The sequence below is a fragment of the Durio zibethinus genome, chromosome 4 (genome assembly GCF_047325235.1).
Source record: "Durio zibethinus cultivar Kanyao isolate XHJ-2024 chromosome 4, ASM4732523v1, whole genome shotgun sequence".
Classification (NCBI taxonomy): Eukaryota; Viridiplantae; Streptophyta; class Magnoliopsida; order Malvales; family Malvaceae; genus Durio; species Durio zibethinus.
This window is the reverse complement of record NC_143165.1, coordinates 1,741,253-1,767,687: the sequence shown is the minus strand read 5'-3', so window position 1 is coordinate 1,767,687 and position 26,435 is coordinate 1,741,253. Positions and strand designations below refer to the sequence as shown.

Genomic DNA, 26,435 nt, shown 5'->3' with positions numbered 1-26,435 from the left:
ATTATTCTTGGTGCAGAGACCTTGGGAAAACTATAACTTGTTGATTTGTCAATATCAAGATTTATTGATTCATTCCTTCGTGCTACTGATGGAGATGTGGTTCAATCACAGCCCCATCTGGGACGAGACTAATTAAGGAGCTAGTTAGTGTTTAGGAAAGGAGGATGAACAATAGGGGAATCTTTTGTCGACTTTGGACTATTTTTTCTGGTGAGATTATTGACAACAATGGCAGAAGTAAAAAGGTTGGATTTATGCAGCTTGACTTAGAGGAATCACAAATGTTAGATATTGTTATTGTCAAAGAAGTAATCGATAGCAAGAAGTTTGAATTAGTTGCAATCCTTCACAAGGAGCTTGTACGATGTGATTGTGTTATATTTGAGATGGTGACTAGCATGAAGAGTTTGGGAAATAGAAGGGGCCTTGTAATAGCAAGAAGGCTCAAAGCTTCAAGTTCACAAGCTTTTAATATTTTGGGATGCATTCAGCAGGCACAATCTGGAACTGTGAAGACGGTAATTTTCTACTCTAGAATTTTACACCAACTTGACTATGGTGATTACCTTGGAGGTAAGGTTTATGCTTGTGTTGGTGGGACAAATGTCCACAAGGACAACAGATTCTTCAAAGTTGTGTAAATGTTGCTGTCAGCACTTCCGTTCGTGTCTATGACATGTTGAGAAGTCAGTCATTTCATTCAGATTATATAAAGATGTTTGTTTTGAATGTGGCTGATGTGGATCCACAGTTTATGGTGGAGGATGAAAGCCTTGTTTGGACCGGCAATGATGTTGTCATCTTATTTGAGCACCGAAGTCAAGAAATACCTATGAGTTATGTTTCTGAAACTGAGAGAAGATATGTTATTCCAATACAGGCACAGAGCCACATTCTAGTAAGGCTTGCTTCTGTTATGGGTATGTTAAGTGCGTCATATAAAAAGACTTCTCATATTCATGAAATACCTCTCATAAATTGGTTCTGGGCTGCGAGTTCCCACCCGTTTGGACCATTCTCAAATACATTTCAATTCAGCCAAATGCTTCAGGGTGTTGCACTAAGAAACATGTTTCCTGCATGTGTAAAATTCCGCTCTAAGGACCGTTCGTGATGCATCTGAGATTGTCCAATTTTTTTCTGCAAAGTTCCTCGTCCAATTCAAGGTGTAAGCTAGACTTGTGATTTACAAGCTAGGATTTCCAGCAAATGCTTGCATTCAACCAATCTTGCATGAGTTACAAATCAAGAAACATGTGGGAAAAGAGCCAGTGCATGTCACAATTGCCTTATTTAGATGTTGTTGATGCCATAGCGAAGGAACCGGTGGCAATTTTGGACAGACTTATGAACAAAATGAGAAGCAGACTGGTTACTACAGCACTGGTGTTATGGATTAATTACATCTAGAAGCTGCTTCTTGGAAAGTCTTATCTGATCTACAACAGAAATTCCCTTCCTTTTATCCTTTCCAGGGGGGTTGTATTGTTACGGGCCAAAGTATATAGATGGGCCTATGAAGTGTAAGGTCAGTAGTTGAGTCCAGTCCAATAATTAGGATTATTTCAAATATTAGTTAAAATCAGTGTATGTCCGGATTAGTTATATCACAACTAGATTAGTTAAAAAGCTGATGTCATATTGCTGATGTCATGGTCTGTTAAAGGTTTTTAGAAGGGAGGAGACGATGGTTGTAGGCATTCTGAAAATTCATACAACATAATACAATATTTCTCTCTATACTTTCTCTTTTCTTCTTCTTCCTTTACTCTTCTCTGATTCAAGGCTGGGTAGATTTCTTTATCAACTTAATGTCTTCATTCTCAGTTGGCCCATACCAGCTTTCAAATTTTCCCAATGTTTAAGCAGACTTTTGATGATAGGAACTAGGAAGTCAAACGAATTTAAAAGAGAAGAAAGCATGAGAGTATAGTTAAATCATTGAAATATTGGAGCAAGATTTTGCCTTTTTTTTTTTTCGTTTGTCAAAGGAATCATGCAGTGCACAAAAACCTAACGTTGGAAATCTGAAATCATGCATTGATAGCTTATTTCAGAACCTTTTGCTTCATTACCATGGAATACACAATCTCAACATGACAAACCTGGATAGCTACTACCAAGTTTGCAATCTCTCATCAGAAGACCTATGGATACTTCTGATACAACACTTATTCTCTGAAAACAAAGTAGAGACAATTTGGTAGCTTGCCCTCATCATTCAGGTTTCCATGAAGACAAGGGAGGAGTTTCAGATTCATGGTACGTAGCGATGGTTCCACCGTATCTGTCTCCCTTCACAGCATCTGCTGAAGCAATAGATTCTAGCTCAGTCATCTCTTCAGGTGTTAATTTTACGGACAAAGCTCCAATGTTCTGGTTGAAGTTTTCAGTTTTGGTGGTTCCAGGAATGGGACAGACATCATTCCCTTGGTGATGAACCCATGCCAATGCAAGCTGTGATGGGGTGCACCCCTTCTTTGCTGCTATCTCATTAACTCGCTCATAAAGACGTCTGTTGTGCTCAAGATTTTCAGGTTGGAACCTCGGTAGATACTGTGACAATTGAAAATCCATTCACATGATTGTCATGAAAAATAAAGATGATCTGCAGCAGACCATTACTTTCTGCAAATAATACAGATTTAGGATTCAAGGCATTTCAAAAAGTGTTTGACAATTCATGCCATCAATGGTTGTCAAAATGGACCTCATTTAATTGCCCAAATACAGAAAAGATCTCATATCCTCAGATTTGATTTAAATAGAAGACTAAATGCCTATTTCAGAAAGATTTAAATGGGGTACTAATTTTGTAACAAACAATTAACCATGCAGCTCCCTAAAAGTATATTCATGTACTCCAGAGTTCAGTCATTAACTTCAATTGTTAAAATTAAGACTAATGTAACCTGGAGCTTAGTTAAGTTGGTTCATGCAACTGCCCTTAAGAGTAACATCCAGCAGGTTTAGGATTCAAATTCCAGTGTCTGCAACCTCTTTCCCTATCCCCAGGCTGCGGCCTCCTTTGTACTAAAAAAAGATAGGACTAATGCTCGTTACCTAATTTATACATCACTTGGTTCATTTGATACAGAATTCTCAAATACAAGTAACAGATGTCTCATCTGTGACTCTGATCTCAACTGAAGTAAACAAATCTCCACTACAAACTTCCCTGAAGTTTTTCATTAAAAGATGCATTAGATGATTGTAAACCGCTGCTAAGTGAGAAGTAAAGGATATTAATCAATGGCTCACAAGAGACACTTGCAGTCTAGCAAAACTCAAGGGAAGGACATAAAGGTATAGTCAGCCCTCTGTTATTAAAGGTGATTTGAAGCTTAACATGCCTGCATACTATTTCACTTGAAAGTTGCGTGATGCATATGACTTCACTATATAATGGTAGTGGATATGACACAATAGGGAAAAAGATTATGAACATTTTCAAACTTCAATTCTTAACTAGTCCACCCTTACTGTACTGCACAGTTGGATAATATACACTTGGACAGTAAACACCCAATTCACATGAGACTCCCACTAAATTGGAAAGAACAAGATTGCTAGCATTGAGGCACTTAAGAGACTAAAATTGGGTTGTTTTCATTACAGAGTAAGCTAACAAAGAGGAAAATGTTGCAGAACAACTTAAGCATAAAAATTATTTGGCTCTCATATGTAAATACTCTTGTCTTGTCAGCAACCTCCGATGCTGACTTAGGCTAGAGTTGAAAATCTAGAATACCCTAATTTTTTTTGAATATTTTAGACCATCAGGCACACGGCTACTGGAACTAAGAGTAAGCACCCTACCAATAGGCACCCAGCTGTTGGCTAATACCATTAAATTTAATATGCCTAAAACAACAGATAATCATGGCTTATGAACAAGTATCCAAATGTGAAAAGTAGCTACAAACCTTTCTGAAGTCATCATTGGACAAAGTTTCCACTATTTTAGGCCCTGATGAAAAGAATCCTCTCCCCAGAGGGCTGTAAGCAACAATCCCAATCCCAAGTTCCCTAAGAAATTAAAAGGAATCACATCAAATAAGAATTCCAAATCAGAAAATTTCAAAAAAAAAAAGAAATTTGTTGGTCTTATGGATAAATAACCTGCAAGTAGGAATGATGTCTGCCTCAACATCTCTAGACCACAAGGACCACTCCAATTGTACAGCAGTAATTGGATGAACAGCATGTGCCCTTCTAATTGTCGAAGCAGAAGCCTCAGATAAACCTATATACTTTACTTTACCTTCTTCAACTAGTTTCTTAAGTTCTCCCATCTGGGTGAAAAAAAAAAAAAGCAACAATCAATAAAAGAATAAGAAGAAAAAAGCAAGGGGACAAAAGTCAAAACAAAAAACAAACCGTGACTTCAATGGGAACCCTGGTATCAATCCGATGCTGGTAATAAAGATCGATACAATCAACACCAAGACGCTTCAAGCTACCTTCACAGGCCGCTCTGACATAAGCAGGGTCACCACGGATTTCCCTCTTGCCATCAGTATAGTCTATACCAAACTTAGTAGCCAATTCAACCCTGTCTCTTACACCATCTTTCAAGGCCTTACCAATAAGGATTTCATTGGTATGGGGACCATAAACATCAGAAGTATCAAGAAAGGTAACCCCGGAGTTGATAGCATGGTGGATTAGAGCAATCATGTCAGCTTCAGGCTTTGGAGGACCATAGAAAGCTGACATTCCCATGCATCCAAGGCCTTGAGCTGACACTTCCAGGCCCTGAGAACCCAACTTGATCCTCCCAACTTTTTCAGTTGCCATGTTTCACTGATGGTTGAGTGTGAAGCGATTAGCTATCTGGATTTGTGGTGTTGAGGATGGAGGTTTCAGCACTGTTAAATACTGGCTGGGGAAAGGGCATGACGTAAGGGCATATGTTAATACAGATTAATGATTGCGTATATTATTGTAATATTCAAGAAAATTATAAACAAAGTCAAATAAGACCTAACAACTGAGTAGTTAAAGTTTGTTTTTTTTTTTTTTTTTAAATTCTTTGCTACATTTATGAATTTTATAAGAAAACTTAAGTAATTTATTAATGTTATAAAAAGTTTTTGAAAATTTCTTTGCTACATAAGTAAATTATGTAAAAAGCTTTTACATAAGATGTCAACAACTCAACATCACCATTTTTTTCTCTTTTCTTAAAAAGTAAAAATTATGGTAAAATAAATATTTGTTTATCAAAAGAACACCAAATATTAATAGAGAGGTCATTAACATTGCACTAAATTTGAATCCGAGATTTAGTTCGACTAATTTATATATTTATATTTAGAAAGTAAAATTTGATAAGTCTAAATTATTGACAAAAAATTAAAATTCAAATTTTAACACAATTTTTTTCTCAATCTCCATAATATGACTTTTTAGGTAAAATAAAATTATACTTAATCTCAAAATTAATTAGTTCACCTGTCAAGGAAAAATCAAATTAAAAAACATTACTAATTAATTATGATTAATAGAAATTATAATTTCTTGAACATTATTAATTTCTTATCACACCCATCATTTATGTTAAATGAAAAAAATCATAATTATTTTTATAACTATAAAATAACAAGTGGTGCTTAAATGAATTTTATAATAAAATATTTAGAAGCAATAAATACCATTAAAAGGACATTAGGATTGCATCTAACATTTGATTTTTCTTTTGGCCAAAACCTAACATTGGTTTTATAAAGTTATCTTGAAATTTTCTTTCAAAATTGGAATCTTAAAAATTCATAATATAAATTTTCGAAAGAACGAAGTGCGGCACTCACTTTTTTTTTTTTTTGGCATTTTCTTAGTTTTTTTTTTTTATTTATAGGTTTTTTTTTCTTTTACCTGTTTTAATTTATTGACTTTCGCATGTGGAAAAAGTAAAGAAAGTAAAAATTGATGGGACAATGATTGATGAAGAGTTGGTGAAAGTTGGTAAAGAGTAAAGATTAACAAAGAGAGTTAAAAGTAAAAAAGCAAGGAAAAAATTGAGGTACCCTCCTTTGTATCATTTCTTTTCTTTTTTAATCCTTATTTAATTGTTTTTTATTTAATTGTTATTGTTTATTTTTTATGATTAAATATAAAAAATTATTTAATTATATATTTTTCTATCAAATTGATATAAAATAAAATAAAATTATTAATTTGGCACCTAAACTTTCATTCTATTATCACTTTAAAACATTAGACTAATATCATTAGTCCATTTATTGATTGTTAATACTTAATTTTTTTTGAGCAAATTCTAGTCAAATATGAAGGGTTTAAAATTCAATCTAATTTAAATCTAATATTTCTTTAATATTGATAAATTATCAAAACTAAATTATGGATCAAATTGACTTGAATATCCTTTAGTCAAATCTAGTCAATAATAATCAAACTCGATCAAATTAGGATTAATCTTTGGAACTCATAACCAAATAGGATTTTTAAAACTTGAGATTAATAATTTATGATTTTGATGCATTAAAAGTCATGATTATAACTCGAAATGTGTGAAATTATCAAAATATTTTTTAGAGGTATTTTTATAATTTAATCTTTTTTAGATCATGTTTTGGTATTATTTAATAATTTTTTACATTAAAAACCTTAATCGCACCTCATAAAGTATGAAATTATCAAAATATCATTTAGGAGTATTTTTACAAAAAGTTTTAGATCATATTTTGATATTATTTTATGATTTTTGATATATTAAAACCCTTATCGCACCTTAAAAAGTGTAAAACTATCAAAATGCCCTCTAAAAGTATTTTCATAATTTGACTTTTTGAGATTGATATTTCGTAAAAAACTTCAAATCATGTTTTGATATTATTTCATGACTTTTGATATATTAAAAACCTTGATTGCACTTCTAAATGTGTGAAATTATCAAAATATCTTTTAAGCGTATTTTTATAATTTAACTTTTTTCGAAGTTGATTTTTCTCAAAAATGCTTCAAATCAAAATTTGATATTATTTCAGGGTGTTGCACTAAGAAACATGTTTCCTGCATGTGTAAATTCCGCTCTAAGGACCGTTCGTGATGCATCTGAGATTGTCCAATTTTTTTCTGCAAAGTTCCTCGTCCAATTCAAGGTGTAAGCTAGACTTGTGATTTACAAGCTAGGATTTCCAGCAAATGCTTGCATTCAACCAATCTTGCATGAGTTACAAATCAAGAAACATGTGGGAAAAGAGCCAGTGCAGTCACAATTGCCTTATTTAGATGTTGTTGGTGCCATAGCGAAGGAACCGGTGGCAATTTGGACAGACTTATGAACAAAATGAGAAGCAGACTGGTTACTACAGCACTGGTGTTATGGATTAATTACATCTAGAAGCTGCTTCTTGGAAAGTCTTATCTGATCTACAACAGAAATTCCCTTCCTTTTATCCTTTCCAGGGGGGTTGTATTGTTACGGGCCAAAGTATATAGATGGGCCTATGAAGTGTAAGGTCAGTAGTTGAGTCCAGTCCAATAATTAGGATTATTTCAAATATTAGTTAAAATCAGTGTATGTCCGGATTAGTTATATCACAACTAGATTAGTTAAAAAGCTGATGTCATATTGCTGATGTCATGGTCTGTTAAAGGTTTTTAGAAGGGAGGAGACGATGGTTGTAGGCATTCTGAAAATTCATACAACATAATACAATATTTCTCTCTATACTTTCTCTTTTCTTCTTCTTCCTTTACTCTTCTCTGATTCAAGGCTGGGTAGATTTCTTCATCAACTTAATGTCTTCATTCTCAGTTGGCCCATACCAGCTTTCAAATTTTCCCAATGTTTGAGCAGACTTTTGATGATAGGAACTAGGAAGTCAAACGAATTTAAAAGAGAAGAAAGCATGAGAGTATAGTTAAATCATTGAAATATTGGAGCAAGATTTTGCCTTTTTTTTTTTTCGTTTGTCAAAGGAATCATGCAGTGCACAAAAACCTAATGTTGGAAATCTGAAATCATGCATTGATAGCTTATTTCAGAACCTTTTGCTTCATTACCATGGAATACACAATCTCAACATGACAAACCTGGATAGCTACTACCAAGTTTGCAATCTCTCATCAGAAGACCTATGGTTACTTCTGATACAACACTTATTCTCTGAAAACAAAGTAGAGACAATTTGGTAGCTTGCCCTCATCATTCAGGTTTCCATGAAGACAAGGGAGGAGTTTCAGATTCATGGTACGTAGCGATAGTTCCACCGTATCTGTCTCCCTTCACAGCATCTGCTGAAGCAATAGATTCTAGCTCAGTCATCTCTTCAGGTGTTAATTTTACGGACAAAGCTCCAATGTTCTGGTTGAAGTTTTCAGTTTTGGTGGTTCCAGGAATGGGACAGACATCATTCCCTTGGTGATGAACCCATGCCAATGCAAGCTGCGATGGGGTGCACCCCTTCTTTGCTGCTATCTCATTAACTCGCTCATAAAGACGTCTGTTGTGCTCAAGATTTTCAGGTTGGAACCTCGGTAGATACTGTGACAATTGAAAATCCATTCACATGATTGTCATGAAAAATAAAGATGATCTGCAGCAGACCATTACTTTCTGCAAATAATACAGATTTAGGATTCAAGGCATTTCAAAAAGTGTTTGACAATTCATGCCATCAATGGTTGTCAAAATGGACCTCATTTAATTGCCCAAATACAGAAAAGATCTCATATCCTCAGATTTGATTTAAATAGAAGGCTAAATGCCTATTTCAGAAAGATTTAAATGGGGTACTAATTTTTTAACAAACAATTAACCATGCAGTTCCTTAAAAGTATATTCATGTACTCCAGAGTTCAGTCATTAACTTCAATTGCTAAAATTAAGACTAATGTAACCTGGAGCTTAGTTAAGTTGGTTCATGCAACTGCCCTTAAGAGTAACATCCAGCAGGTTTAAGATTCAAATTCCAGTGTCTGCAACCTCTTTCCCTATCCCCAGGCTGCGGCCTCCTTTGTACTAAAAAAAGATAGGACTAATGCTCGTTACCTAATTTATACATCACTTGGTTCATTTGATACAGAATTCTCAAATACAAGTAACAGATGTCTCATCTGTGACTCTGATCTCAACTGAAGTAAACAAATCTCCACTACAAACTTCCCTGAAGTTTTTCATTAAAAGATGCATTAGATGATTGTAAACCGCTGCTAAGTGAGAAGTAACGGATATTAATCAATGGCTCACAAGAGACACTTGCAGTCTAGCAAAACCCAAGGGAAGGACATAAAGGTATAGTCAGCCCTCTGTTATTAAAGGTGATTTGAAGCTTAACATGCCTGCATACTATTTCACTTGAAAGTTGCGGGATGCATATGACTTCACTATATAATGGTAGTGGATATGACACAATAGGGAAAAAGATTATGAACATTTTCAAACTTCAATTCTTAACTAGTCCTCCCTTACTGTCTGCACAGTTGGATAATATACACTTAGACAGTAAACACTGACATTTAATTAAAACCAATTCACATGAGACACCCACTAAATTGGAAAGAACTAGATTGCTAGCATTGAGGCACTTAAGAGACTAAAATTGGGTGGTTTTCATTACAGAGTAAGCTAACAAAGAGGAAAATGTTGCAGAACAACTTAAGCATAAAAATTATTTGGCTCTCATATGTAAATACTCTTGTCTTGTCAGCAACCTCCGATGCTGACTTAGGCTAGAGTTGAAAATCTAGAATACCCTAATTTTTTTTTAATATTTTAGACCATCAGGCACACGGCTACTGGAACTAAGAGTAAGCACTCTACCAATAGGCACCCAGCTGTTGGCTAATACCATTAAATTTAATATGCCTAAAATAACAGATAATCATGGCTTATGAACAAGTATCCAAATGTGAAAAGTAGCTACAAACCTTTCTGAAGTCATCATTGGAAAAAGTTTCCACTATTTTAGGCCCTGATGAAAAGAATCCTCTCCCCAGAGGGCTGTAAGCGACAATCCCAATCCCAAGTTCCCTAAGAAATTAAAAGGAATCACATCAAATAAGAATTCCAAATCAGAAATTTTCAAAAAAAAAAAGAAATTTGTTGGTCTTATGGATAAATAACCTGCAAGTCGGAATGATGTCTGCCTCAACATCTCTAGACCACAAGGACCACTCCAATTGTACAGCAGTAATTGGATGAACAGCATGTGCCCTTCTAATTGTCGAAGCAGAAGCCTCAGATAAACCTATATACTTTACTTTACCTTCTTCAACTAGTTTCTTAAGTTCTCCCATCTGGGTGAAAAGAAAAAAAAAAAAAAAGCAACAATCAATAAAAGAATAAGAAGAAAAAAGCAAGGGGACAAAAGTCAAAACAAAAAACAAACCGTGACTTCAATGGGAACCCTGGTATCAATCCGATGCTGGTAATAAAGATCGATACAATCAACACCAAGACGCTTCAAGCTACCTTCACAGGCCGCTCTGACATAAGCAGGGTCACCACGGATTTCCCTCTTGCCATCAGTATAGTCTATACCAAACTTAGTAGCCAATTCAACCCTGTCTCTTAAACCATCTTTCAAGGCCTTACCAAGAAGGATTTCATTGGTATGGGGACCATAAACATCAGAAGTATCAAGAAAGGTAACCCCGGAGTTGATAGCATGGTGGATTAGAGCAATCATGTCAGCTTCGGGCTTTGGAGGACCATAGGCAGCTGACATCCCCATGCATCCAAGGCCTTGAGCTGACACTTCCAGGCCCTGAGAACCCAACTTGATCCTCCCAACTTTTTCAGTTGCCATGTTTCACTGATGGTTGAGTGTGAAGCGATTAGCTATCTGGATTTGTGGTGTTGAGGATGGAGGTTTCAGCATTGTTAAGTGGTGGCTGGGGAAAGGGCATGACGTAAGGGCATATGTTAATACAGATTAATGATTGCGTATATTATTGTAATATTCAAGAAAATTATAAACAAAGTCAAATAAGACCTAACAACTGAGTAGTTAAAGTTTTTTTTTTTTTTTTTTTTAATTCTTTGCTACATTTATGAATTTTATAAGAAAACTTAAGTAATTTATGAATGTTAAAAGTTTTTGAAAATTTCTTTGCTACATAAGTAAATTATGTAAAAAGCTTTTACATAAGATGTCAACAACTCAACATCACCATTTTTTTCTCTTTTCTTAAAATGTAAAAATTATAGTAAAATAAATATTTGTTTATCAAAAGAACACCAAATATTAATAGAGAGGTCATTAACATTGCACTAATTTTGAATCCGAGATTTAGTTCGACTAATTTATATATTTATATTTAGAAAGTAAAATTTAATAAGTCTAAATTATTGACAAAAAATTAAAATTCAAATTTTAACACAATTTTTTTCTCAATCTCCATAATATGACTTTTTATGTAAAATAAAATTATACTTAATCTCAAAATTAATTAGTTCACCTGTCAAGGAAAAATCAAATTAAAAAACATTACTAATTAATTATGATTAATAGAAAATATAATTTCTTGAACATTATTAATTTCTTATTACACCCACATTTATGTTAAATGAAAAAAATCACAATTATTTTTATAACTATAAAATAACAAGTGATGCTTAAATGAATTTTATAATAAAATATTTAGAAGCAACAAATACCATTAAAGGGACATTAGGATTGCATCTAACGTTGGATTTTTCTTTTGGCCAAAACCTAACATTGGTTTTATAAAGTTATCTTGAAATTTTCTTTCAAAATTGAAATCTTAAAAATTCATAATATAAATTTTATAAAGAACGAAGTGCATTGGGAGTGTCTAATGGCACTCACTTTTTTTTTTTTTTTGGCATTTTCTTAGTTTTTTTTTATTTATAGTTTTTTTTTTTGTTTCTTTTACCTGTTTTAATTTATTTACTTTTGCATGTGAAAAAAGTAAAGAAAGTAAAAATTGATGGGACAATGATTGATGAAGAGTTGATCAAACTTTGGTAAAGAATAAAGGTTAACAAAGAGAGTTAAAAGTAAAAAAGCAAGGAAAAAACTGAGGTACGCCTCATTTGTATCATTTCTTTTCTTTTTTAATCCTTATTTAATTGTTATTGTTTATTTTTTATGGTTAAATATAAAAAATCATTTAATTATATATTTTCTATCAATTTGATATAAAATAAAATAAAATTATTAATTTGGCACTTAAACTTTCATTTCATTATCACTTTGATACATATGACTAATATCATTAGACCATTTATTGGTTGTTAACACTTAATTTTTTCTGAACAAATTCTAGCCAAATATGAAGCGTTTAAAATCTAATCTAGTTTAGATCCAATATTTCTTTAATATTGATAAATTATCAAAACTAAATTATAGATCAAATTGACCTGAATATCCTTTAGTCAAATCTAGTCAATAATAATCAAACTCAATCAAATTCGGGTTAATCTTTGGAACTCATAACCAAATAGGATTTTTAAAACTTGAGGTTAATAATTTATGATTTTGATGCACTAAAAGTCATGGTTATAACTTGAAAGGTGTGAAATTATCAAAATATTTTTTAGAAGTATTTTCATAATTTGATTTTTTTTAGAAAAATTTTTCATAAAAAACTTTAGATCATGTTTTGATATTATTTAATAATTTTTTACATTAAAAACCCTAATCGCACCTTATAAAGTATAAAATTATCAAAATATCCTTGAGGAGTATTTTTACAAAAAGTTTTAGATCATATTTTGATATTATTTCATGATTTTTGATATATTAAAACCTTTATCGCACCTTAAAAAGTGTGGAACTACCAAAATGTCCTCTAAAGGTATTTTCATAATTTGACTTTTCAAGGTTGGTATTTCGTAAAAAACTTCAAATCATGTTTCGATATTATTTCATGACTTTTGATATATTAAAAACTTTGATTGCACTTCTAAATGTGTAAAATTACCAAAATATATTTTAAGAGTATTTTTATAATTTGACTTTTTTCGAAGTTGATTCTTCGCAAAAAGCTCCGAATCATATTTTGGTATTATTTCAAGATTTTTTATACATTAAAAAACCTCATCGCACTCTAAAAAGAGTAAAATTACTAAAATATCTTTTACAAGTAATTTCATAATTTGATCTTACCAAAGTCGATTTTTCGCTAAAAGCTCTAGATTATGATCAAATATTATTTTATAATTTTTGGTGCATTAAAATCACAATAAAAAAGGGATCATAAGTTTCTAAGAAAATCATGTAAAAATGGCCAAATTTTTAATGGGGCAAAATAGTCTTTTCCATTGTTACTGTTGCACTAACAGTCAAAATTTGTATTGTATTTATTATAAGCCTTTGATCTTTCAAGAGGTTAGATCCTAGGGTGAAAAATGGTTACTTGATTAATAAACTCGAGGAATAGCAAGGGCCATTGGATGAGGAAATGATAAAGGGCTAAAGGATCATTGCTTAGCCTTTATATTTATCATATAAGACTGGAAATGAAGAAAACGAGGCAACAACAATTGTAGCGTGAAAATGGAGAAAAAGAAAGGAAAAAAGAAAAATTGGGTTTGAAGGTATAATCCTATCTTTACTTTCATGCATTTTCATGTTAATTTTCATACTCTTTCATATTAGTTTTCTTTTATTTTTGTGATGTTTCAAAAGGGAACAACTCTATCCATAATTGCCTTCCTCAATAACTCCATGCTTGATTCAATAAATTCAACCAACTAAATCAATAGTATGGTTTGAAGTGATAAAGATCAAGAAATACCAAAAATGTTCGAACTTTCTCTTGGCTTATTCATGAGGTTTGCTTACTTGAATCTCTCAAAATCCTCATTTTATCATGGGTCACTACTACTGTTGACATTTAGTAGCTTTGTTGCCGATATCCATAGCCCAAAAAAAAAAAAAAAAAAACATAGTTTATAAGGTAAATGCCATAAAAGGGAAACACTACAACCAAGTTATCTTCATTACTTATATATTATGATTAATTAGTTAAATTTTAAAATTTTTTACACATAGGTATTAAAGCTAAAATTGATTGATTTACGAGGTGGGTTACTTAGACCTACCATAAGAGAGCAAGAACATGTTTAACATGTTCTCCCACATGGTTGTATCGTCTAATAACAATTTCATTATAAGTATATGAAGCAAAAAATTAGAATTCTTTTAGCATCTTCTTAGTTTATGTTCTAATTAAGTATTTGTTCTATTTGAATTACAATATGTAATTGATCTTTCTGAAAGAGAAAGTACGATTCATAGGACGAGTAAGAAATCTCCCTTTTTTGAGATTTAATTAATCTATTTTTATTGTTATAATAATGTAGTATAGTGTATTATCATTGTTTACACTTCATTAAAACTGGTGGAATGAAAGTAGAAGTTGATAAAGATAAGTTTTTAACATATACTGCTATATTTATAGCATTCGATGTTTGTCAAAAAGTTAATGAACTGAATAAAGTTTATTTGCATGTCTTTTTTCGGTGTTCGGGTTTTCATTACTTCAAATTCTTTTTTATTCATGATTTTGTATGTGTTTGGCAATTTGATCAAATGCTTAGTAATGATCTAGTGGTTGCATAACAAAGAATTTTTAGTTAATTTCTTATAGTTGATTTTATATACTTCATTTGAGTAATGATTTTTTCAAATGCTTAGTATATTGTCTCAAAATCCTGAAAGATTGATTTTTTTTTTTTTTTGTAGTTCATGTCATTTGCCATCAAAAGCAATGGGTTGATATGATAGTTATTTTCTTCCCACTCCAAATCTCATGTTTTGTTGTAACTTCATTTACCATAACAAATAGACATAAGGCAGCTTAAATAGGCCTATATCAAACTTGTGAAAAATTACAAAAACTTAGGGGTGAAATTGAAAAGTGAAAAATAAAATGGAAAATCCAATTACATTGATAGTAAAGTAGATTATGTTGGCTCATAAAACTTTTAGATAAAACTTATGATGTAAACTCAAGCTCAAGTCAATGTGACAAATACAAAATGTAAGGGCCAAACATATATAACATTGGTCAGCATTCATATTTTAGAAAGAAGAAACAAGGATATTTTTACTTCATGGTATTTAAAAGTGATTATACAATAGAAATAAGCCATCTCATATATTTATGGTTAAGTTTATCTTATTACTTTGTCTTTTGTTCTACTTTATTCATAGAAAATGTTTAACCAAGCTTTGATTAAAACATAAATAAGGATCATCATCTAGCAAAAGTTAGCAACCAATCATTATGGAATTGTGAGTCAACTCTTTTTAAAAATATAGGTACCTCACAATCTCCTTTGTTGGCACTATACGAATTACCATCAAAGTAAATTTATGTAATTGCAATTAGAAAGCGAACTTTTTTGACGTTTGCATGAGCATCATCTAAATCAACAATATATTTAATTGCAAAAGTACAAACTTCTAAATTTTTCATGTTTATTGGAGATTGACTTATATTTCCCTTTGGTTTGCTTTTTTCATTATTAATAGTAACATTTTTTTAAAACATTAATGAAATGGCAGGTTACAACATTGACTAAGATTGAGTTGTTCAAGTTAATGATATCAAGGGCTTCACTTGTAGTAAGTTAATCACCTAAGATGTAAACTTTTGTTTTTGTTAAATCTATTTTTATCATCATCATTTAGTCTCACTACAAGAAAATGAAAGATTAGTGGCAGTTTTGTAAAGACGTTTCACTTACAAACGCTGCTAGCTTCCGTGTTTTTATAAAACTTAAGGCATTTATTATCAAAACGTCACTAACTATTTAAATAACGACATTGTTACTTATAAACGTCACCCAAGACTTGATATTAGTGACATTTCTTGACTAAAATGCTTTGAATAATTCTACCTTAAAATTTTGAGTGAATACTAAAGGCATTTTTTACAAAAAATGGTTTGAGTAATCTCATTAAAAAAATTGATAGGAAATTACTAAAGGCATTTTTGACAGACAACACATTCAATAATCCCTTAATAAAAAATGTATGTGATTATTGAAAGCGTTTTTACAAGAAACGCCTTTAATAATTTCACCAAAAAATTTCATAAGTTGATTGAAGGCGTTTTTAGTCAAAAAAAACACCATCAATAAATATCAAATCAAAATTTTAGGATCATACGGATGTTAATCATAAGGTGGTAAGTTCAATCTCTCATTTTAACTTTTTTTGGGTTGTTACAAAAATTATTTATAATTGATTATTGTAGGCATTTTTTTGGCAAACACGCTTTCACTAATTGCTTTAAAAAATTTTGGAAAGAATATTGAAGGTGTTTTTGACAGAGAAACGCCCTTAATAATCCATAAGAAAAATATGAAACGATTTTCGAAGGTATTTTTGATCGAACTCGCTTTCTATAATCAAATCAATAAATTTTTAGTTAGGATTATTAAAGGCTATTTTTATAAAAAAAAACACCTTCAATAATCTATAGACCAAAGTTGGAACGGATTCTTGAAAGCATTCTTTGTCAAAATGCCTTTAATATTCCAGATGATAAATTTGAATAGTTGGATAATTGAAGGTGATTTTTTTCAAAAATGCCTTCAATAACAGTTTGTTATGGATTATTCAAGGCGTTACTGGTAGGAAAATACCCTTAATAATCCATTCAATTAATTTTTTGTTGGTATTATTGAAGGTAATTTTTTTAAAAAATACCTTCAATAATCTATACAAAAAAGTTAAAACAGATTCTTGAAGGCGTTTTTTGACCAAAACACCTCTAATATTCCATACAATAAAATTTTAAGTGGGATTGTTGAAGGCGATTTTGGTAAAAAATGCTTTCAATAATATTTTCTTAAAGATTATTCAAGGCATTTTTTTAAGATTATTCAAAGCATTTTCTTACTAAATATGCGGTTAATAATCCATAGAAAATATATGAAACAGATTCTTGAAGGTGTTTTTAGGTGAAAGCGCCTTCAAAAATCCAATAAATAATTTTTTAACAGAAATTATTGAAGGCAATTTTTTTTCAAAAATACCTTCAATAAACCATACACAATATTTGGTACAGATTCTTGAAGGCATTTTTTTCCCAGAACGCCTTTAATATTCCATAAAATATATTTTTAGGTGGGATTATTGAAGGCGATTTTGGTTAAAAATGCCTTTAATAACATTTTGTTAGGGATGATTCAAGGTATTTTCTTGATAAAAATGCTTTCATTAATCCCATCAAAAAAATATATTTGATATTATATATGTCAAGTCAATTGTAGGTTTATACCCAGAAAACATTTGAAGTCAGTTATATATTTATGCTCAAAAAATATTTGATTTATATATGTGATACTGCAAATTATATTTTGGAATTTACATAATGAACATTGTTATATTTCAATAAATTGACTACACATCCAAAATTAAAACTGATAACGTTATCATATTAACATACTTTTATGAAATAATTATACTCAATAATACATTAAGTACACATATGTGTATTCATATTAAGTATACCAATAATATTAAACCAATACCCCAATGTACAAACTTAAAATTTTCATTCAACATGGCATGTTGAAAACATTAAAACAATTTGTTCCTCATATATTTACATTCAACCAATAATGTCTAACCTCAAGGTTTATCAACATTAATAAATGATAGTACATACTCACACCATTTTTCATGGACTTCATCCAATTCCTCTTTCGTGAAGCTTTCTTTACTATCCCACTAAAAAAAATATCAAAAATAAATGTTAATAAATGAGAACATAATGTACTTTTTTATTTTTTTGAAGATATAACAAGTTTATGAAATTTATACTAACCTTGAATGGTGTGATCATAAAATCATCTAACACTATCTCTCGCATAAAACGAAGGACATAATATCTGCATTCAGTATTACTAGGTTGATGAGGTACCTAAAAATTAAATTAAGTGGGTTTAGAAAAAATTTATCTACACAAACTCAGCATAAAAGAATAAATTTCATATTTACCGATAATGACACCCATTTCGATTTCTTTGCCTTCTTATTGAATGCAGATATTATCTTAAATTGAAAAGAAAAAAATTACTTAATACATAAATAAAATTACTTATGAAGAAATATAAGATATATAATATAATAAAGTGTAATACCTCTTTATAAAAGTTTGAATATCGGGGTTAGGCATCACCATTAGATTTGAATTAAGTAAGTATGGCGTTAGAGATTTGGTGTCAATCACAATAAGCACCTAATGATGACTGTAAAATAATAATAATTATATACTCAGATTATGCATCAAATTAGATTTTGGTAAGGTTGGAAGAATTAAGGTTAGAATATAACTTACTATGTATTATACGGAAGCAAATAATAATCAGCCAGTCTTTTCATGCATTTGATCACATGATTAGCACGATAAGTGACTATGCCACTCTGCTCACTAATGAAGTTAAGGTCAATGAATCTAAATCTATTGATCAACTGTCTCCCATTGAGCTCTCTATATAAGAAGCTACACGATAACAATCAACACTGCTAGTTAGTATTATACCCTAATGTAGATTAATACATATTGAATGTGCATATTTGTATTTATAAGTTAATCTCATATAAGCAACAATATCAACAGCTAATAATTTATCCAGTTTACAAAATTCTTTAACCTCTTCCACAGCAATAAAAAAATGATGGTTTATCAAATAACCCTTCTTCAAACTCAATGGTTATGAAGTTTTCTCCGGATAAATGCTCCAATGAATATTTGGATAACTTATCCATGGTAGCTTGAGCAAGAGTCATACTGTGAGTTCCAACATCTTGCTATAATATTTAATGAAATATAAGTATTAAAACTAAATTAATAAATATAATAAACAAATTAATATTAAAATTATAAACAAAATCATACTTCTTGGGTTATATGGAGGTGGGTTCACTTCCTTACTTGTAATGGAAGCTTATCCTACGTGGACGATACTATCAAATTGACCTACTGGCATGTTATGCTGCATTGCTGCCAATATGGACTCTAAAGCAATGAGTTTTTGCTGTTACTCATTGAGACGTTGCTCCTGGTCATCAATTTATTACTGTTGTTGCTTAATGATTGCTTCATATTGTGTATTTTTCATTCGCAGGGTTTTATGTTGATTATCAAAAAACTTTAATGGCAAGATAAATTTACCAACCTTACGAACTTAACCAGGCATTTTTTTAGCATTTAATGCTAAAGACAAAAGATCTTTGCCATACTGGTTTGCTAGTTCACCAGATTTGACTTTGGTAGTATAATCATCCTGAAAGATAAAAATAAGATAGGATGTAATAACAAATCTATACAAGCTAGTATACAGTCATGCATACATCCAAAATACCAATCATATTAAAAAAGTAATTATACATACAATCTTTTTTATCATTTTTTCGATTACCTCATCTGTAAAGGATCTATCCTTTTGTAAATATCTTTATTTCCAAACATCCCATCTGAAAACTTCGATGCTAGAGCTCACTAATTCCTATTATTAACCACAGTAAAAGAATCAAAATGTATGAAATGAATGTTCATAAATATTCATTAATGAGTATAAAACAAGTGTGTGAATACATACAAGCTCATACTTCACATTTGCATATCCCTTTCTCACTATCTGATGGTGATATTATTGTTTAGCCTGAATGTTTCACTGATTTTCTTTGATTTTCTATAAAAGAAGGAAATTACGTCAATCACATATGAAGATCAAAGGCTATATTGGATAAAAACTTATAAACAATATTTTTGGTAATGGGTTAATCTACTAAGAAATCTTTTGAAAGTTGATATCGAACAAAATTTATCCAATTTTCAACACTTATCACATCTATATTGCCACAGGTGGAACAACCAATGCATCACTTTGATCAGCTAGTGGTAAAATATATTAGGTTGTTAATCTACTTTTAAAATCTTTGAATGCTTTCTCAGTATATTGCAACACAATCTCTTTATAGTCATTTGAGACGTCGAACCATTCCTAAATTATTTAACATAATTAGTAGGAACACATTGAATTTCAATTAAATGATCATTTAATAAATTTTATGAAATAGTTGAATAAACATATCACAACCGACTATTATATATCATCATTTAGATCATCAAAAACTTATCACCAATTGATGTACGTAATTGAAATCCTACGATGGACGATAGTTTCAATATGAGTAGCCATCTTGGCAGCTCTTTTAGATACAGACTACCCACTTTGATTGAAGTCAACGTGAATTTTTGTGTTACTCACTTTAATTTGTTTATTTGGGCCCCTTCTTTTTCTTTTTTAGCTTATAGGTGTGTCTTTTACATGTTCAATAGAAAGAGATTTATGTTGTTCGAAGTTCATAATACCTACGATTTCGATTATAATTATACAAATTACATAAAATGACTGTTTAAATTTAACATTATACGTAATTAAATACAACAAATACCATATTGCGTACAAAAACATCATTCAGCAAACCAATCAGTAATGTGCTCAAACACATCCTTCAGCAAACCACTCAAAAATATCATTCAGTAAACCATTCAGAAACATCATTCAGTATATGATTCAGTATACCAATATGATACAATATCATTCAGCAAAACAATATCATACAATAAGGTTCAGCAAACCACATTATTAACAGAAAACTACACAAAAATAGCATATATGTAATGATAGATGCTTGGATGACTATGCTTACAGTGAAATTAATAAAAATATATATCTATATGTAAATAGTAAGAAATAAAAAAAAATAGCTCTATCGAATAATATAAATAATACAGTAAAAAAATTATAAAGACATACAGATAAACAGAAAGGTCTAATCATCATTGATTTATTGAAGGTCGGTGACGATGATAGGGATAAAGAAACCAAAAGTTTGATAAAAATGTGTTTATGGGTTTGGTTTGGTTGATTAATGCAACTTTTAATTATTATGTGTACTAATAGTCTGTGATTTTGATGTCTAAGACAGGAAATGAATATAAAATTTATTATTAAAGGTATTTTAAAAAAAAAACCTTCAATAATCCCCTTAAAATTTAACTTGAAGATTATTGAATGCGTTTTTTACTAAAAGACGCCTTTAGTAATCTAAAAATTAATTTTCAAAGAAAATTATTAAAGGTGTTTTTCCTCAAAAAATGCGTTTGATAATTCTGAACAAAAATTATTAAAGGCGTTTTTAGTAGAAAATCGCCTTCAATAATTATGTACAAAAGTTTAAAAGAATTAGTAAATGCATTTTTCTAGAATAAATGTCTTCATTAACCATTTTAAAATTTGAGTAGTGGAATATTAAAGGCATTTTTCACTGGAAGACACATTTAATAATCTCAAAAAATTTAAGAGAAAATTATTGAAGGTATTTGTTTTCAAAAAAAATACCTTCAATAATTATGTGTATAAATTAAAAAAAATTAGTGAATGTATTTTTCTAGAATAAACGCCTTTGCTAAATGTCTTAAAATTTAAGTTGTGAAAAATTGAAGGCAATTTTCACTGAAAGATGCCTTTAATAATCTTAAAATTTTTAAGAAAAAATTATTGAAGGCGTTTGTTCTAAAAAAATACCTTCAATAATTATGTGCATAAATTAGAAGGAATTAGTGAAAGCGTTTTTCTAAAATAAATGCCTTCACTAAACGTCTTAAAATTTGAGTTGTAAAAAATTAAATGCATTTTTCATTGGAAGACGCCTTTAATAATCCTAAAAATTTTAAAAGAAAATTATTAAAGGCGATTGTTTTCAAAAAATGCTTTCAATAATTATGTACATAAATTAGAAAGAACTAGTGAAGGCATTTTTCTAAAATAAAACACATTTACTAAATGTCTTAAAATTTGAGTTGTGAAAAATTGAAGGTGTTTTTCACTGAAAGATGCCTTTAATAATCTCAAAAATTTTAATAAAAAATTATTGAAAGCGATTGTTTTTTAAAAAATGCCTTTAATAATTATGTATGTAAATTAGAAAGAATTACCAAATGCATTTTTCTAGAATAAAAGCTTTCACTAAACGTCTTAAAATTTGAGTTGTGAAAAATTGAAGGCATTTTTCACTGGAAGACGCATTTAATAATCCAAAAAATTTTAAGAGAAAATTATTGAAGGCGATTATTTTCCAAAAACGTATTCAATAATTATATACGTAAATTAGAATGAATTAGTGAAGGTATTTTTCTAGAATAAACGCCTTCACTAACATTCTTAAAATTTGAGTTGTGAAATATTGAAGGTGTTTTTCACTAAAATATGCTTTTAATAATCTTAAAAATTTTAAAAGAAAATTATTGAACATGTTTGTTCTCAAAAAACGCTTTCACTAACCGTCTTAAAGTTTGAGTAGTAGAACATTGAATGTGTTTTTCACTAGAAGATGCCTTCAATAAATTTCTTCAATAAAAAAAAAAGAATTAATCAAGGTATTTTTCTGGAATAAACACCTTTAATGACCTCTTAAAATTTTAGAAATGTAATATTAAAGGTGTTTTGTACAAAAAGACACCTTTAATAATCTCACACAATTTTAAAAAAAAAAATTTGTTGAAGGTATTTTTAGTAGAGAATCACTTTCACTAATATTTACAAAAAAAGAGAGAATTATTGAAGGCGTTTATGCAAAAAAAGGTCGTCAATAAAAACATTATAAAAATTATATGAAAATTTTAAAGGCATTTTTGAAGTGTAAACGCATTTAATAATCTCAAACAATTCTATTATAACTCTGTTAATGGCACCTATAATATATTCAAAAAATATTTAGAAGGAAATTATTGAAGGTCTTTAATAATCCGATCTAATAAAATTATCTCCAAACTTAGTGCATTCAATCACCAACTTGAAGCTTCATCTTCATTATTTTACTATTTCTCTTTTCAGACCAACTGTAATTTACTTTCCCTTTCCTTCAGCTTTTACTATTCGAGCATTGTCATTTAGAATCTTATTTTAACTATTCATTAGTTATTTACTAATATTTTTACTTAATTTAACTATTCTTTCAGCTTTTGTAATTGACGATTTTCTTTTTAATTTAAACAATTTTCTTCAAAACCCACATTCTTCAAGTACCCATTTGTAATCCATCATCCATTTCCCTTTCCCTTTCATTTTCTTTCCTTTCTGGGTTTTTTCTATACGTGTTTTACCTTATTTCAACTCCAACTATAAAATCTCTTTGGTATTGTCTACGTTAGTAGCAGATTTTATAATTTATAATATTAGGTACCTGATAAAATACTTCATAACAAGGAGTTTTCATTTTTTGTAAGTATTGGTCTTGTTATTATCTTTTGTTTAAAACATAGTAAACTTAAGTATTTGGCATGCTCATTTTTATATAAATTATTTATATACATTTGGTCTGATAATGTAACAAGTACTAAATGGATAAGAGTTGGATACAAAAGTCAAGATTAAGTCAAGAGTACAAAGATAGAGTGAAAAATTTTCTTAATTTTGTATTTGAGAATATAAGTGAAGATAATATAATCTTATGCCCATGTGTGAAGTGTACTAATATAGATTAACAAATGCATCAAGTTATTTTTGAACATTTAATTTGTATTAGATTTCTCTTGGGATATGTTAATTAGTATTTTCATGGAGAGTTTGTACCGTCAAGGTCTTTTACTAGAGTTTTTTTTCAACTTTAAGAGCTCTCTAACACCAACATGATCTTTTTATAACAGATGATATTGAAAGCATGTTGTGAGATACTTTTAACATTCATAACCAATATTTTCATAATCTTTCTCCCTAAAATAATGGATTTAATCAGTCCAATATTGAAATGAATGAATTTGGTGAACCTAAGATAAGTGTAGGTGACTAACAACCTAGAAGAGAAGCATCAAAGTTTTATAGGTTGCTTGAGGATATGAATGAAGAACTTTATAAGGGCTCGAAACATTCAAGGTTATTTTTCTATGTTTGTCTTTTTCACTTGAAATGCTTATATGGATAGACGAAAAACTCTCTGACTTATTATTAAAGTTTATAAAAAAAAATATTTTTTTTTACAAAAATCTTTAAATCTTGTAAGAAATCAAAGAAGATGATCAAGAATTTAGGTTCGGATATGAGAAATTTCATAGTTATCCCAATGATTACATGTTGTATTGGGGTGATATAAAAAATAAAAAATTTTATCATGTGTGTGGTATTTCTCGTTGGGTGGACAAAAATCTCGATGAAAGGTTGAAGGAGGATGGTGATGAGGTCAATGTCAAACATAAGCCTATTAAAGTTTTACACTATTTTTCATTAATACTAAGATTTTAATGACTCTTCATGTCTTTCAAAACTGCAGATTCAATAAGGTAACATTATGAGAAGCAGACAGATGATAGATTATTGAGGCATCCTGCAGATCTTTGGTATGAAAATCATTTCATTCTAAGTTTTTAAACTTTGCATCTGATCCTTGAAATGTTATACTTAGATCAGCATCTGATGGATTCAACCTATTCAAAATGATGAGTACTTCTTATAATACTTAGTCAGTTGTATTAATTCCTTACAATTTGTCACCATAGATTACTAGGAAGCAATAGTCATTTATATTATCTATGATAATTCTCGAAGAAAAAGGTTCAGATAATTATATAAACATCTATTACAACCTCTTATTAAAAAGTTAAAACAATTATGAGAATGAGTTGAGACATATGATGCATTAAAAAAAAAAAACTTTAATATGCATGCTGCTTTATTATGGACTATCAATGATTCTTTTACTTATATGAATTTATCTAGTTGGAGTACAAAAAGTCGTTATGATTATCCATATTGTACTGCACAGACATATTTGAAATAGTTACCTAATGGTACGAAGTCCTGTTATATGTGGCATCATCGATGGTTAGATGATAGTTATCGATTTATATTCTAAAAATATCTCTTTGATGAAACTAAAGAGTTAAAAAGATCACTTTTACCCATTAGTGGGTCTAATATCTTATCAAAGTTAAAAGGTATCAATTTCACTTATGAAAAAATGACTTCATCAAGAAAAAGAGTAAGGGATATCTTTGAAGGTGTCTAGCCTCATATTACGTAAGTTGGTGATACTAATACTAACGTTGGTGATCTTGATGTTTAAAGTGATGAAAAGGACAATGAAAAAAATGACTCCAATGAGTTTGAGTTATGAAAAAAAGTATTTTTTTTTAGTTACTTTATTAGAAATATAATTTATTACACCATAACCTTAATTTGATGCATATAGAGAAGAATGTTTGTAAAAATTTTATCAGAATAATTCTCAATGTGAATAGAAGATCAAATGATGACTTAAAGAGTCAGCTTGATGTAGTTGATATGGGGATTCGCCTTGACCTTCATCCGAAGTTGCTTCTTAATGGTAAATATCAATTGCTTACTGCTTGTTTTGAGATTTCTAAATCTAAAAAAGATACGTTTTGTAAGGTTTTGAAAAATGTCAAAGTTTTGGATGGCTATGCATCAAATATATCAAGATGTGTGAATCTAAAGAAGCAAAAACTTTTTTCATTAAAGTCACATGATTATCACATTTTGATGCATTACTTTCAATTGCTTTACATTCATCAATGTCAAAGTAAGTCACTTCTGTGGTAATTGAATTGAGTAACATATTTAAATCTCTATGTAGAAAATGTACGAATATAAAAGAGCTTGACAAACTTCAAGATCGAGCCGCAATTACTTTATATCATTTAAAAAGATTTTTCTTCCAAACTTCTTTACTATTATGATGCATTTAGTTATCCACCTTTCATATAAAGCAAAAGTTAGTAAGTCAGTTTATTATCGATGGATGTTTCTTATCGAAATGTATTATTGTTTAATAGATTGATTAGGTTTTTATTGATGATCATATCACTCTAATTAAAAAGATATATGACTAATGTTTTATGCAATAGGTTTTTGGGGAGGTTAAAGTCTTATTGTCACAACAAACGCTATCCAGAAGGTTCTATTGCTAAATGATATTTAACAGAAGTCTATATGATATTTTGTTCTTGTTATTTGGAAGATGCTGAAACGAGATTTAATAGACCATTAGGAAATGTTGGTATGTAGCAACATGACTCTGCCTACAGTTATCTTTTTTTAAGTTTTGGACAACTAATAGGCAAAGCTAAAATAGTAGAGTTAGATGATAAATCTTGGGCACAAGCACATTGATATGTTCTTTTTCATCATGACTCTATTGAATTGTTTCGCACGTAGTTTTTTAGGAAAGAAATTATTCATTACATTAAGCATAATTTATTATAATTTATTATTATTAATACTTTATCATGATGTTTGTGGTGAGTATAAAAATAATTTGAGAGCAGCTGCACATTATCGATGATCAAATCCTCGAAAGCTTGATAAGTTATTCATTAAAGACTTTCATGAATGGTTAGGAGTAACTGTTAGCAATGCCATCATTCCCTTTATGAGAAATCTACATAGAATGTTT

At 30.0% G+C, this 26,435-nt stretch overlaps 2 protein-coding genes across 2 annotated transcripts; both read right to left on the bottom strand.

The window, feature by feature from the left end:
- Positions 1–2,019: 2,019 nt before the first annotated feature.
- On the bottom strand, positions 2,020–4,849 carry LOC111287148 (putative aldo-keto reductase 2). The gene is made up of 4 exons (XM_022877438.2): positions 4,381–4,849; positions 4,123–4,295; positions 3,927–4,029; positions 2,020–2,556 (listed from the first exon to the last, which is right to left on the bottom strand). The coding sequence occupies exons 1-4, from the start codon at positions 4,798–4,800 to the stop codon at positions 2,218–2,220; spliced, it is 1,035 nt and encodes a 344-aa protein (XP_022733173.2). The 5' UTR covers positions 4,801–4,849; the 3' UTR covers positions 2,020–2,217.
- A 3,126-nt stretch (positions 4,850–7,975) lies between these two features.
- LOC111287147 (putative aldo-keto reductase 2) lies at positions 7,976–10,865 on the bottom strand. The gene is made up of 4 exons (XM_022877436.2): positions 10,359–10,865; positions 10,094–10,266; positions 9,898–10,000; positions 7,976–8,512 (listed from the first exon to the last, which is right to left on the bottom strand). The coding sequence occupies exons 1-4, from the start codon at positions 10,776–10,778 to the stop codon at positions 8,174–8,176; spliced, it is 1,035 nt and encodes a 344-aa protein (XP_022733171.1). The 5' UTR covers positions 10,779–10,865; the 3' UTR covers positions 7,976–8,173.
- Between the last annotated feature and the right edge of the window lie 15,570 nt (positions 10,866–26,435).

Bases quoted from the DNA above. Each gene is read 5' to 3' on its own strand.
- LOC111287148 (XM_022877438.2), bottom strand. From the start codon at position 4,800: ATGGCAACTGAAAAAGTTGGGAGGATCAAGTTGGGTTCTCAGGGCCTG. The intron at 4,296-4,380 runs GTTTGTTTTTTG...TTTTTCACCCAG, and splicing joins GGGTTCCCATTGAAGTCACG to ATGGGAGAACTTAAGAAACT. The intron at 2,557-3,926 runs GTTTGTAGCTAC...CAATTGTCACAG, and splicing joins CCAATGATGACTTCAGAAAG to TATCTACCGAGGTTCCAACC.
- LOC111287147 (XM_022877436.2), bottom strand. From the start codon at position 10,778: ATGGCAACTGAAAAAGTTGGGAGGATCAAGTTGGGTTCTCAGGGCCTG. The intron at 10,267-10,358 runs GTTTGTTTTTTG...CTTTTCACCCAG, and splicing joins GGGTTCCCATTGAAGTCACG to ATGGGAGAACTTAAGAAACT. The intron at 10,001-10,093 runs GTTATTTATCCA...TTAATTTCTTAG, and splicing joins GACATCATTCCGACTTGCAG to GGAACTTGGGATTGGGATTG.